General features: G+C 36.9%; 7 protein-coding genes across 7 annotated transcripts; 5 read left to right on the top strand and 2 right to left on the bottom strand.

Moving 5' to 3' along the window:
- Positions 1–149: 149 nt before the first annotated feature.
- C9374_009187 (uncharacterized protein) lies at positions 150–1,292 on the bottom strand (the record flags this gene model as incomplete). Its single annotated transcript, XM_044699346.1, has 2 exons — positions 150–865; positions 1,028–1,292. 2 exons carry the CDS (start codon positions 1,290–1,292, stop codon positions 150–152), a joined length of 981 nt encoding a protein of 326 aa, XP_044544933.1.
- A 375-nt stretch (positions 1,293–1,667) lies between these two features.
- Positions 1,668–3,409, top strand: C9374_009186 (uncharacterized protein; the record flags this gene model as incomplete). The annotated part of the gene is made up of 2 exons (XM_044699345.1): positions 1,668–1,770; positions 2,133–3,409. 2 exons carry the CDS (start codon positions 1,668–1,670, stop codon positions 3,407–3,409), a joined length of 1,380 nt encoding a protein of 459 aa, XP_044544932.1.
- A 60-nt stretch (positions 3,410–3,469) lies between these two features.
- On the top strand, positions 3,470–4,633 carry C9374_009185 (uncharacterized protein; the record flags this gene model as incomplete). The annotated part of the gene is made up of 1 exon (XM_044699344.1): positions 3,470–4,633. The coding sequence occupies one exon, from the start codon at positions 3,470–3,472 to the stop codon at positions 4,631–4,633; it is 1,164 nt and encodes a 387-aa protein (XP_044544931.1).
- Positions 4,634–4,883: 250 nt separating this feature from the next.
- Positions 4,884–6,227, top strand: C9374_009184 (uncharacterized protein; the record flags this gene model as incomplete). The annotated part of the gene is made up of 1 exon (XM_044699343.1): positions 4,884–6,227. The coding sequence occupies one exon, from the start codon at positions 4,884–4,886 to the stop codon at positions 6,225–6,227; it is 1,344 nt and encodes a 447-aa protein (XP_044544930.1).
- Positions 6,228–6,614: 387 nt separating this feature from the next.
- On the top strand, positions 6,615–8,494 carry C9374_009183 (uncharacterized protein; the record flags this gene model as incomplete). The annotated part of the gene is made up of 2 exons (XM_044699342.1): positions 6,615–7,807; positions 7,867–8,494. The coding sequence occupies 2 exons, from the start codon at positions 6,615–6,617 to the stop codon at positions 8,492–8,494; spliced, it is 1,821 nt and encodes a 606-aa protein (XP_044544929.1).
- A 154-nt stretch (positions 8,495–8,648) lies between these two features.
- On the top strand, positions 8,649–9,455 carry C9374_009182 (uncharacterized protein; the record flags this gene model as incomplete). The annotated part of the gene is made up of 1 exon (XM_044699341.1): positions 8,649–9,455. One exon carries the CDS (start codon positions 8,649–8,651, stop codon positions 9,453–9,455), a length of 807 nt encoding a protein of 268 aa, XP_044544928.1.
- A 48-nt stretch (positions 9,456–9,503) lies between these two features.
- Positions 9,504–13,535, bottom strand: C9374_009181 (uncharacterized protein; the record flags this gene model as incomplete). Its single annotated transcript, XM_044699340.1, has 9 exons — positions 9,504–9,928; positions 10,012–10,292; positions 10,354–12,036; positions 12,129–12,271; positions 12,337–12,394; positions 12,446–12,530; positions 12,589–12,609; positions 12,682–12,965; positions 13,027–13,535. The coding sequence occupies 9 exons, from the start codon at positions 13,533–13,535 to the stop codon at positions 9,504–9,506; spliced, it is 3,489 nt and encodes a 1,162-aa protein (XP_044544927.1).
- Between the last annotated feature and the right edge of the window lie 142 nt (positions 13,536–13,677).

Here is a 13,677-nt window from a genome sequence, read left to right as displayed (position 1 = left end):
TGAGGTATGGCCTTTGAATGTCACAGAACCGAAATATGGAAAACTGAAGACATATCAGTCTTTTATCTTGCAATCTTCACAATGAATTGGAATATAATTTTCTTTTTATTCAATAAATAAATTCTGTGAGGTTTCTCACATACATGTTCTTAATAGTCAGTCTGAGGATTGTATCCGTCCCTTCTACTCTTTGTTTGGAATATTTGAATCACTCCCTTAATGGAAACTACAAGAAGTGTTAAAACAGAAATGGTTCCTGTAGTGGCCCACATGGCAATTGTAGGTGTCAACATGACATCACATTGTGGATATTGGGATAAAAATCTCACACTGAATGGTGACATGACTCCATCCTTCAAAATTTCTTCAGCTGATTGCTCAATAAGATAAATCAAAGTTCCATTAATTGCATGAATCTTATACTTGGATGGAGAAACGACATTAATTCCTGAGCTTTTAAGGCCCTGATAAGGGAAGTGAATAGATGCCACAACACCACTCTCATTAATAAATGGAACAGTATAATTATTGATGAGCGGAAATTCAAGAGTATTAATTTCTGTACGATTTCCAGAATCTCTCACAGTACTATTTGTCAAATATTTGATCATTCCCATGACTTGAATGGAAATTTCAAATCGTTGTGGGTTTGTAAAATTCTTGTAATAGTTAAATTTGAGTTGTGAAAGTTTGACAGGAGGATTAACAGAATTGTCATAGGTAATAATTTCTGGTTCCACATCGAAAATGTTTTCAACTTGAGTACCGTTGTGATAATTCATGTGCTTTGGAGCGAGATACTTGTAGGATGGAATGGATGAAACTGGAAGTTTTGGTGTCATGAACACTTGAACACCATCGGATCCTATAGAATGGCGTTGTGGTGGCATTTGGTTGCACGACAAATAGTGAAACGAGATGAAATTATTTTGGGAATCATAGGATGACACGTGTGAAATTATTGTGGTCATTCAATTTCATTATTTTCAATTATCATAAATAACAATGAGCTCAATTCTCAACCTACCTTGCTTATCAGATGGATTCATTGGAGGCATATCTACAGTAATATATTGATTAAAGATAAAATTGCAATAGGCAACTCCTGGAAACACATAGGTCGTGCAAGAACTCTGACTTTGTTGTAAAAATTCCAAATCAACATGATATTCTTTATAAGGAGGAATATTCAGAATATTGTTATCATCATCGGCCGATACCAAAACTATGGATATCATCATCATCAAGATGACAGCAGCAAATAAAAATCTGCCCAAACTCGGAGGAGCCATTATTGTTTTTTTAAGTGTGTGTTAGAAAATGAAAATCAAAGAGAATGAAAACAAGAGAAAGAAGGAGGTGCAATATCGCAAATGAAAATCTTTCTAGAATGTACAATTGAGCGATAATAGGACGGAAAATGAAAAAATCTGCACCTAGAGAATTGAATCGTTTTTTTTCGGAGTCGCTGGGAGTTTTCTCGGATCATCAGCTACAAACACGAGCTCAACATTTTACATGGAAACCTGTAAAAAATTATTGAATAAAACCATTCACGATGAGAGCATTCAAAGAAGATGAAATTTCATAAGTTACACTTCACCTTCAACTAAACTTTCATAAAAACATTCAAAGGCAAGAACAACAAGACTTCAAATCCAAAAAAAATGAGTTCAACATCAGATATTGAGAAGGAAATTAAAAATATGACCTTGAAGGAAGGTGATAATTGGGCAGATAGCGTCGTTATCCCTTCATCCTCTGTTACTGGTAGGTGTTGGTTCGTAGGTTTGGTAATTCAGGTGTATCGGTGCGTTGGGATTTTGGTGCCTGTGGATTAAATGGATTTTGGTCTTTTATGCGAATGATGATTTCGTGATGATGATGATACAAATTTCAAATGGATTTGGAAACAAATTCCAATGTATTTACATGTGTCATTGATGATGATGATACAATGTACACTTTTCATGAAAATGGTTGTTGTTGTATTTAATATACACATACCAAAAATACGATCATCATCACGATGTGGCTTACCTTCAATACTCGTGTTGATTGACAACATGATGTTCATGACATTACATCATGACATTATCGTGGCTTTGAAATATGAATGACAACACTCGTAGCTGTGGATCTTACCGAGCAACAACATGATCCAAACAATCCACTCTATAGCGAACAAACTACCTTCGAAAGCATGAAACTAAAACCAGAGCTTTTGCAGGGTATTTATTCTACCGGATTCAAAGAACCATCCAATATTCAAGCTAAAACTCTTCCTATCATTCTCGAGCAGTCCATCAACTTGATTGCACAATCTCAAAGTGGTACCGGTAAGACTGCTTGTTTTGGCTTGGGTATGCTTCAACATGTTGACGAAAGCATCGCAGCACCACAAGCCATTTGTATTTGTCCAACTTTTGAATTAGCCACTCAAATTCATGATGTTGTGAACGAACTAGGACAACACACAAAAATTAAATCCTTATTGGTTTCCAAAGGAGATCGATTCAGCGGTGCTATTACTCACCAAATTGTGATTGGTACCCCAGGAAAAGTTGAAGAGTTGATAAGACGAAAAAACATTCCTGTCTCTGCTATCAAGTTGTTCGTTTTGGATGAGGCAGACCAAATGTTAGAAAGTCAACAATTGAAAGATCAAGCCATGATGATTAAAGGGGCCCTTCCAAAGCAATGCCGAGTTTTACTCTTTTCAGCCACCTACCAAGAAGAAGATGACGGAAACCAAGGTAAAAAAGAAGAGGAAAATTCAGCTGAAAAGGAAAAAAAGATTTTAGAATTTGCTGAAAAGATTGTTCCACCACCTGTAAAGTCAATTCTCATTCCAAAGGAAAAGCTCACCCTCAAGCAAATGAAACAATTTGCAGTCAGATGTAAAGATGAAGAAGAAAAAATTAAGCTCATTCAAAATATTTATGAAACCCTAAAGATTGGTCAAAGTATCATTTTCGTCAACCAAAAGGCCTATGCTGACAAGTTGGGAGAAATTCTTAAACAGAGAGATTTCACTGTCAGTGTCACACATGCCAACATGGAAATTGCTGAAAGAAAGAGAGTTTTGGGTGACTTTAGAAAAGGAAAAGCCAAGATTTTGATTACCACAAACGTTTTCTCTCGTGGATTGGACATTTCTACTGTTACACACGTCATTAACTATGACTTGCCTATCATGTTTCAAGAAGATCGAACTAAAAAGCAAGAACCAGACTACGCAACCTACTTGCATCGTATTGGTAGAACAGCAAGATTTGGTAAGAAGGGTTATGCCATCAACTTGGTGAGATCAAGAAGTGATGAAGAGGTTCTCGAGCAAATTAGAAAGTACTTCCAAACTGAAATTGAAGAAATTGACAAGGAAGACATTGATGAAAAAATTAAATAAAACAAGAACGTCAGAGACTATCATCTTGCAACCTTACTTGCATGATCAATTTCCAAAAAAATGAAGCAAAAATCAGATCGCAGAATTCTGGGCCTTCTACCCACTGAATTATTATGCGAGATTTTGAGCAAATTATCTGCGAAAGAAATTTTCAAATTATGCCTCGTTTGTAGGAGTTGGTATGATTGCATTATGCAGGATGAAACTTTTATGAACATTGTTTGGAAAAATGCTTCGGAAAAGCTTGTTCATGATTTTTATTACATGTTCATTCGGAATGATGATGGTAACAACCTATCGTCATCCTCTCTTCGTATTGACATGATCAAAAACGATCAACAATGTAAATTAGTGGATGGAGACTTTATTGACGACGATGATCTCTTTATTAATTCTCCTCTCAAGACAACAACCACATTCAGTAAATTTAAAAAGGAGAGTGTTGTACGGAAAATATTAAGATTATCACCATCAGCAATTCGTTCAAAATTATTTTACATGCACATTACTGAAAATACCAAGAATGCTGCATTAATGAACACATCACTGGTGAAAACCATAGCTGATTTAATTACAAACAAAAGCATCACGATTAGCATGTGGTTTAAATTGCACTCTCATTCAACCGGTGGAGTGTTATTTGGAGTTCAAAATTCACCATTCTCTGTCGGTACTGCTTTTGTGCCGGTTATATATGTTACCAATACTTTAACGCTACGAGCTGGATTTTGGGGAGCACAATTTATGGAATTTTCAGGAATACTCACAGATGACAAGTGGCAGCATGTGGCCTTAACGCAGTCCAAGAACAAATCCACATTGTATTTCAATGGAAAGGTTGTTGGTACAACCATGCCTGATCATGGCACTTTTGATCACCATACTCACAAGCTCTATCACGGACAAATTGGAAGTGGGTTGTGTGATAGGTGGCCTGGAAGCTCCATGAACTATTCTTGTAATTGTTATACGTTTGTTGGAGACATTTCCGAAGTTAATATTTACAGCAAAGAGTTGAATGCTCAGCAAGTAGAGGAAGAAATGATTTGTGCTCATCCCCAACCCTCTCTATTAGCAAGTTGGAGTTTCACAAATGCGGTTCCATCGCAACACTATAAGAACAACGAAGTGGCCACAGTACCATCATGCAACAAATGCTCTGCACCACCTCTCACTGTTATTGGGTCGAGCCACTCGATTTGTTTTGAACACTTGGATTTGTAAATGAACGAGTAAAGGTTGGGTGGGAATTTCAACCGTTATAAAACTTCTCCCGCGTTAGATGAACGTTGGTGTTACCGCCAAAATTTGAAATCTAAATAGCGCCAAAACCTAAAATTCACAACGAGCCAACCAAACAAAAGCCAGGCCTGTCACTTGCCAAACAACATTCTTCAACAAAAAAAAACAAACAAATTTCACACTAACGACTATTCTTAACGAATAATCATCACCCCACTACCATCATCACAAAATGAGAGAAATCGTATCCATCTCCGTCGGTCAATGTGGTAACCAAATCGGTCAAGCCTTCTGGGAAACCATCCGTAACGAGCATTGTCTCAACACTGAAGGTGAATTCACCGGTACTAACTCTGTGCTCAAGGAAAACTTGAGTGTCTACTTCTCTGAAACCCAAAACAACCGCTACGTACCAAGAAGTGTTTTGGTTGATTTAGAATCCTCTGTTTTGGATAATGTAAAATCCTCCAAGAATGGAACTCTCTTCAGACCAGACAACTTTATTGCCTCCGAAGGAAGTGCTGGTAACAATTGGGCCAAGGGACACTACACTGAAGGTGCTGAACTTGCTGATCAAATTATGGATGTGTTGAGAAAGGAAGTTGAACAATGTGAAGCTTTACAAGGATTCCAATTGACTCATTCTCTTGGAGGAGGTACTGGTTCTGGTTTAGGTACTTTACTCTTGTCCAAATTGAAGGAAGATTATCCTGATCGAATGCTTGCTGCCTTCTCTGTCTTGCCATCTCCTAAAATGTCAGATGCTGTGGTTGAACCATACAATGCTACTTTGAGTTTGCATCAATTGATTGAAGCTGCTGATGAAGTGTTTTGTTTGGACAATGAAGCTCTCTTTGATATCTGTACCAAGACTTTGAAGATGCCATCTCCATCCTTTGCTGATTTGAATTCACTTGTTGCTGGTGTCATGTCTGGTGTCACTTGTTCATTGAGATTCCCTGGACAATTGAATTCTGATTTGAGAAAATTGGCTGTCAATTTGATTCCATTCCCTCGTTTGCACTTCTTTGTGGTTGGAACTGCTCCATTGGCTGCTGTTTCCTCACAACAATATCATGCCATGACTGTTTCTGAATTGACTTCTCAAATGTTCAACAAGAAGAACATGATGGCTGCTTGCGATCCAACCATGGGCAAGTATTTGGCTGCTAGTGCTATTTTCAGAGGTCCAGATTTGTCCACTAAGGAAATTGATGATCAAATGGTCAACATGCAACGAAAGTTCTCTCAAAACTTTGTCGAATGGATTCCAAACAATATCAAATCCTCAGTGTGTGATGTTGCTCCAGTCGGTCAAAAGATTTCTGGTACTTTTATTGGTAACTCGACTGCCATTCAAGAAGTCTTTAAGAGAATTGGTACTCAATTCCAACAAATGTACAAGAGAAAGGCTTTCCTTCATACCTATATTGATCAAGGAATGGATGAAATGGAATTTACTGAAGCTGAATCCAATTTGACTGATTTGGTGAGTGAATATCAACAATATCAAGATGCTACCATTGAGGATCAAGTCGATTCCAATGATGCTGAACAAGAACCAATCATGGAATAATTTGAATCTTTAGTGTGCCAATCATGATGATGTTCATCAACTATCAAGTTGGATGTGGCATTTGTCTCTCACTAGGTTTTTGAAAACCAAATGTCCATGACATACCTCTCTCCACAATCGTGGTTGTTACAATTTTTTGACAAATCTTTGAATTGGCCTTTCCTAAGAGTGAATTGATGAACAACTCTAGAGTTTTCATCTTGATGGTTTTAAATCTCTCTCGTCGACTCTCATTACCTTGTACGTAATGAAAGTGTAAATAAATATTGTTATTATTTATCAAATGAATGCAAATCTTTCATGAATTTGAACAATAGCCAGGGTTGCATTTTCAAAATTGCAATAATTATTAACATGATCATTCGTTTCCAAGAATAAATTAAAAAAATGTCTCATCGTAAAGAACGTATTCGGGAAATGGTCTTGTCGTTGAATGCCATGTTTCCCGAAGTGAATTTACAAGTCTTGCATCAAGCAGTGATTGAGAGTGATCTTGATGAGAGTTTGGCAATTGAAAAGGTCTTATTGTATTGTGATTCTCAGAATATAGAAGTGTTGGATGAGAATGCGGCAGAGTCTTTGGTGGATCATGAAGAAAGCAAGGAATTGTCGGAACATGATGAGGAAGAAGAGGAATGTTATGATGATCAAGATCTCGAGGAAGAACAAGTCTATGATGAAGAAATGATTTATGAAGAAGATTTTGGAGATGATTCTGCGTTTGTAGTTGAAGAGCCAACAAGGACTGAAAAGGAAGAAAAAGCTCCAAAGCAGTACTTTAAAATTCTTGGATTTAAAGAATTGTTACAAGATCAAGAAGTTGAAGTGAAACAAGTGGCGGAAACGATTCAACTGAAAAGTACAATTTTTGTGGAAGTATTGTTGAAACATTATCGATGGAATTCAGAAAAATTAATTAGAGATTATGGTGAATATGGAATGAGCTACTTGCTTGAAAAATGTGGATTGAGCAATGATGTGAGTGGAGATCAGAATCAAATTGGCATGTGTGATGCATGTTATTCAGATGATGTCAAGTTATTCTCTTACGATATGTGCGGTCACACCTTTTGTTATAATTGTTGGAAGGATTACATTTCCACTTTTGTAACAGAAAATTCCTTTAATCATTTAAATATCAAGTGTATGGCGTATGGTTGTAAATCCGTATTGACTGAAACCTACATGATGTCTTTCTTGGATCAAGGCAAGGATGCAGAGCTGATCAATCGATTTTACAAGGCCAAAGTGGATTCCTATGTTGCAGATCACTTTCGTTTGAAGTGGTGTCCGAATCCAAAATGCGGACGTGTCATCAAGAAGCTCTGTGACGAGAATTTATTCTATGTACAATGTAAATGTGGAGAAGAGTGTTGCTTCCACTGTGACAAGGAGCCACATTTTCCTTGCCCTTGCAGTGTATATGCCAAGTTTATTGATGATGTTAAGAATGAGACAGCATCTATGCAACTGATCAAAAAGAGTTGTCAGCAGTGTCCCAAATGCAAAACTTATGTTTTTAAGAATGTAGGATGCGATCACATTAACTGTGTATGCGGTAACGAATTTTGCTATCGATGGTATGTTTTCAATTGTAACACTTTTTGCAAGATTATTATGTAATGAATTGACTTTATAGTGGAGGTGACTTTACAGGGTATAGACATGATTATGAAGAATGTATGAAACATGATATTAAGAATGTGGACCTGGATCACGTTGAATTTGAATTTTCTATTGTCGAAACCTTATACCATAAAATTTCTCAACTATGGAAAAAGCATCGAGATTGGTTGGATGAGCAAAAGACATCACAACATTATCAACTCTTAATTGATAACACAAGGATTCACACCGAGTATACGATTTTCTCTGACGACGACTTTAAATTCTTAAACTCAACGTTAAAGACTGTAATTCGTTCCAGAAGATTATTGCGCTCCTGCTACGTTTATGCATTCATGTATTTTGGTTTTGACAAGGTAAAGCTCGAGAAAAAGGCACTTGGTCAATTTAGGAATGACTTTAAAAAAGAAGTTGCAGCCTTAGAAACATATGGATTGTTGTTTGATTCTCATTTACAACGATTGGAAACATTTGTCTCTCAATTATTGGTGAATCTTGACCTCACACTTAACACCAAGCAGAGAGATAAGGCAATTTTCTTAGAAATGACAAACAAGACAAATCTTGTCACCAAAGAACAACAAAACATTGTCGACTTTATTAACAATAGAATGCTCATGAAAGAAATTTCGTATGAATAAACACCAAGGTTGGTTTCATTCACTGTTATTACCATCTCTTGCTTCTAGTAAACAAACTGGAAGGTGATCACGGTCAAATGAAATTACTATCCTTCCTGACGCTTAGTTCTGGTGCTTTTCACACGCAAAAAAACCCAAACACACCCAAAGCTCGATGACTGAAAATGAACAAGAAGTCGGAACAAACCATAATCACGTTTCGCCTCATGCATCTAAAAGCGTAGAAGATATCAACAAAGCATACAATTCTGAGCCATGGTGGTACGATGTTCGAGGTTTCTGTATTCTTACGTTTGCATATCGAAGTACGCTGTGGCATCAATTGAAATTCTTTGGTTCTCATATGGGATCTCATCATTTAGAAGTTGCATGTGGTACAGGAACGTTGTTGAAAATGATTCTCAATTGGAGAACCCGAAAAGGAATGCCCAGTCTTCAACATGTGGTTGGCATTGATTACGCTGAGAACATGTTGGAAGGAGCGAAACATCGTTTTCGTTCAGGCAATAATGATACTAGTAGTGGTAATGACACCACGACTACTTTTGAGTTCTTACGTGTGGATGCCGCTCACATGCCCTTCCCTGATGACCATTTTGAAAGTGTGAATATTGCCAACTCCATGCATTGCTTACCAGATTTTGAAGGGTCTTTGAAAGAAATGGTTCGGGTGCTGAAACCATACAGCTGCAGTCAAAATTCAACCACTCACGAATCGACGACGTCAGCAATTGGAACGTTGACTGGAAATGTTTTACTTGTGCCAACTGGAATATGGCCTTTCAAACAGATTGCAGAGCGAATCAATCGATGGGGTATCGAAAAAGGAATACTTGTGGCTGTGTACACAAAGGAATTTGTTTTGGAAAAGTTGATGCAACAAGGTTTGGAAATTTTGCATTTCCAAGTGCATGGAAATTGTTTAGACTTTGTGGCAAGAAAAAAATGTCCAGTGAATTAATATTCTTGTGATCAGTTATATCCAAACATGAGTGTTGTCACATTGAAATTATTTGTTATTCATTGTCACTGGTTTGTCTTCCACTCCCTTAAACTCTTCCATGAAGCAATACTTCAACTCGTCCGACAATAGTGGTTGAACGAAAATGTTTTCTTTCAAAAAGATTCGAAGTGGATCAGAAAAGTTCTCAGCATCTTGCTTAATTTCCAATAAATGATTTACGTTTTGTTCCATTTTCCCTTCAAACAATAGAGTGTGCATGCCTTTTTTCACATTCATTAATTCAGTTCGCTTTCCAACAAGGTTCTGTAATTTGCTCCAAGATGATGATTTCCATAACTTGGCTCGTTCTAATCGTTGAATAATATTCCACAACATGTAAATACTGTCTTGAAATGCAAAATCAAGTAAATTATTAGAGACAACCTTGACCATTTCATGAAGTCGATTCAAACCCAAATCTTTGAAGAAAACTATTTTCATCCCTCACCAGGAAAACAAAGGTGTGAAGTTTGAATATTAACGATAATACTGCAGTTTGAAAATAGGTACATACATTCTTGAATGAGATCATAGAATAGAGCAGAGGTCAACAAGTCATACAGTCGGTATTCTTCTCGCTGATCTTCATGATATCTGAACGTCCAATTTTCAGCATGAGATATAATTGTATCGCTGTAACTCTCTGTTAATATTTGTAGTTTTCGTTGTACAGATAATGAACAGAGCAGGGTGAAGAAAATTGAAAAGAACTTGGAATTTGTGTAGAATGTGACTGTCTTGTGAATATGAATCTTTTCATCTTCGAGGTTTCCAAAATTTGGTAAAATGTACAATCTATTAAGAGGTTGACAACGAAATACTTGTTGAAAGATCTTTTCAAACTGGATTTACATACCTATCAATGCAGCTCATAGGTGCTAGAGAGCGGTAACTGGCGTCTCCTAACTTTGTTTTTGTGAAGCCCTTTTTCTGTACATTGAAATTAGTGGTATTTAGTCTAAACAGTTTGCTAGGGTGTTGTTCTCTTAATTTTGAAATAAATTCATTACACTTTTTCAAAAAGGCATCTTCGGTTGGTGTGGAAAATACGCTCAAGCCATACGAGAGTGATTTCTCATCAATTTCTACCTGAGTAGCACATGAAAATAAATGATTAATGATTGCTGTAGATTCTGGTCCATTCACAACAATAAATCCAGAATCACCATTACTAATATGTGAAATAATATCTTGTGTGTCAATAAAACTAAAAAGTTCTTCACAAAGTTTTTCTTGCTGTCGTTTGTATTCTTCCTCTATCTGTTTTTGATCAACATGCTGTGAAGTGGTTTCTCCTGAATGACGAGAACTTGGTTGCCGTTGTGAATCGACGTCGATGGATCCTCGAATCAGGTCGCCCTCTTGTGACACGAGAATAAAATCATTTTCAATTTCAGAGAGTGACGTGGTTGGCTTGTGCCTTGAAAGACGTGAAATGGTCTCACCAGATTCAGATACTAATGGAAACATGATGACCTTTCCAGAGAATGCCTTCAGCCATTTAGTTGATTGTTTTTCGTTTGTTCCATTCACTCTACTAAATCCGTTTTGTTTAGAAATGTCCCAATAATTGCAATTCAATCCTAATCCATCTATAATACTTTGATATTTTAAAAATTCGTTCTTTCTCATCGATGGATGCATGACAAAGAGTAAATCAAATTCGTTGGAACTTGATTCAATGTAGTGTGGAGTGATTTGAATACTATTAGATCGAGAATGAATCATGCAATACTCGGTCTCATTTTCATACAATACGTAAAGTTCAATTTTCCAGAGCTTGTCTACAAAGAACGATGCCTTATCGTCGACCACAATATCAAAGGTAACGTCTTGTGTGTCACCAGGATCTACATCTAGAGTCTCTTCAAAATGATCTCTGAATGCTTCAACATTGGTAGCAATCGATCGAACAATTCTTGTCTTTAAATGTGGGTCAATCATGGAGACTCTGACCTTGGCCGATCTTTTCTTCTTTTGACCAAATTTCGAAATGCTCACGTTTCTCACATCGAATCGACATGTACATGATTGTGTTCTTCCAAGAGTATTTGGATATTCGAGATTGTTCAACACAATTGGCAATCCACAAGGAATTGATTTTTCTAGACATCCATCATTTGAGAGTTTTCGTCCCAGCACTGTTACTTGTGAGCTAATTGTCATGACCGATTCTGAACTGATTTTGAAATTAAACTTATCACGAATGGTAGCTCTCTCCCCTGGCCGAAGGCGTGGTAGAAGTGTCTCTTGTGAAGAAATGCTTGGAAACGAGAGTTTGGCTTTCATTGGTGGAAGAGTGAGCTTTCCATTGTTTTCAATAACTATATCTGACAAATAGCAAGGTTCTCCTGGAGAGAAGATGCCGTCATCAACCATTGCATAAACTGCAAAGTCCTTCACAGCAATGTTAAATATGTCATCGCTATATTCGATCACATTGCCATTCTCGTCTGTTACAATAAATAAATGCTTTCCGCTTGAGCGTGAAGAGCCGTTTTGTGAAACAGGAGGAGATGTGCCATCAGCTCCAGATGCTCTGGTCATTATGCATTGTGACGTCGTTATATTGAAATGTAGCATTGATTACAAACAGTTATGAGATATAATACTTAATTATTTGATACAAACCCATTCTTTCCGTTGTATCGTTGATCGTCTAATCGTCCGCATCCAGCATTGCCTCCAAATCCACCTATACCAGGTCTTCCATTAAATCCTGCCTCTCCTGGTTTTCCGCAACTTGTCAGAGCTTTAAATAATATAAAACATTCCTAAAAGATGAATAAAAATTTCAATAAGATCAGATCTATGAATGAATCTAGATGAAATTACATACGCTGTTACTAGACTCAATAACCACATTTCCACCTTGACCACTATTGCCTCCATTTCCGCTGAAAGTAATAACTATATGAATACGTAATGTTGTTAGTTGTGCCACTTACCCTCTTCCAGAGTTGGCTCCTTTTCCACCATTACCACCATCTCCACCTCTTCCATTTTCATTATTTGCTCCACTTCCTCCATTACCTAACAAGTTTGGTGAAAAGTAATTAACAAACAAGAGTTGTAGAAATATTTCACTCACCTCCGTTACCACCATGCCCGCCTATTTCATTAATTGTTGAAACATTTTTTCATTGATGTTTCATATGTTCATATTTTTCATAAGGATACATACCATTGCCTCCGCGTCCTCCGTCTCCACCTCGTGAGTCGACCAATATTGAAACTTGCTCCATACTGTTATTAATTTCCACTTCAATACTTCCACTCATTTTCAATAAATGATCGTCCACAAGAGAAACCTTCAGATAAATGTCAGAGGCATCTTCACCATGAGAACCATTTCCTCCGTCTTGCCCTTCTGTTCCATCCTCTCCGTCACATCCGTTTAATCTTCTTCGATCTATGAATTCTCTTTCATTCAAATCTTTATATCCTGCAATAACTCCCGTTTTACCACTTGTGAAAGTTGAATGTTGTGCCATTAATATTTCATTGTGAATCGCATTGCTCGACTTACTTTGATCCAAATCGGCCATCCTTTCCACTTTTCCCGTTTACTCCACATACTCCTGGTTTTCCACGGCTTGTGATCTGATGGAATGTCGTCAACTTGTTGTCTCTATTCGATGTAGCTTGAAATTGAAAATATTTCACGGTACCATCACATTCCTTTGCATGTCTATCAATTAAATATTTCAATACGTTATATTTGGTAAATAATTCGTCCAATGATTTTTCATATTTTAACGAAAAGTATTCATTGCTATCTGATGATGATGGACAATCTTTTGTTTGATAATGATTCAATAATAATGTCAAATATTGATCGGGAATGGCAGAATTTTTGTTCTTTTGATTTTCATAATATTGTGATCGGTCCAAAACTGGCTGTTCATCATGATTCCTAATATTTTCAGTCATTTCAGGTGAAGATGAATAATTCATAGCTTGTTGATTATTATTTTCGTCGACAACATTGAGCTCCGAAACAGCAGCCTCTTCATTTGAGTTGTCATTTTGGCTCATTTTTTTCTTTTATCATTCTTTTGAGCTTTCCACTAATGCATCCAAAGGTAATGGATGTATCAGCACAACAATTCATTGATTTAGAAAGTATTGCAGTAGAAAATGAATCATTGATTCAAGAGGAGAGATTTGTTCTTTCAAA

The sequence above is a fragment of the Naegleria lovaniensis genome (genome assembly GCF_003324165.1).
Source record: "Naegleria lovaniensis strain ATCC 30569 chromosome Unknown tig037, whole genome shotgun sequence".
Taxonomy (NCBI): Eukaryota; Heterolobosea; class Eutetramitea; order Acrasida; family Naegleriidae; genus Naegleria; species Naegleria lovaniensis.
This window is presented reverse-complemented; position numbering and strand designations above follow the sequence as displayed.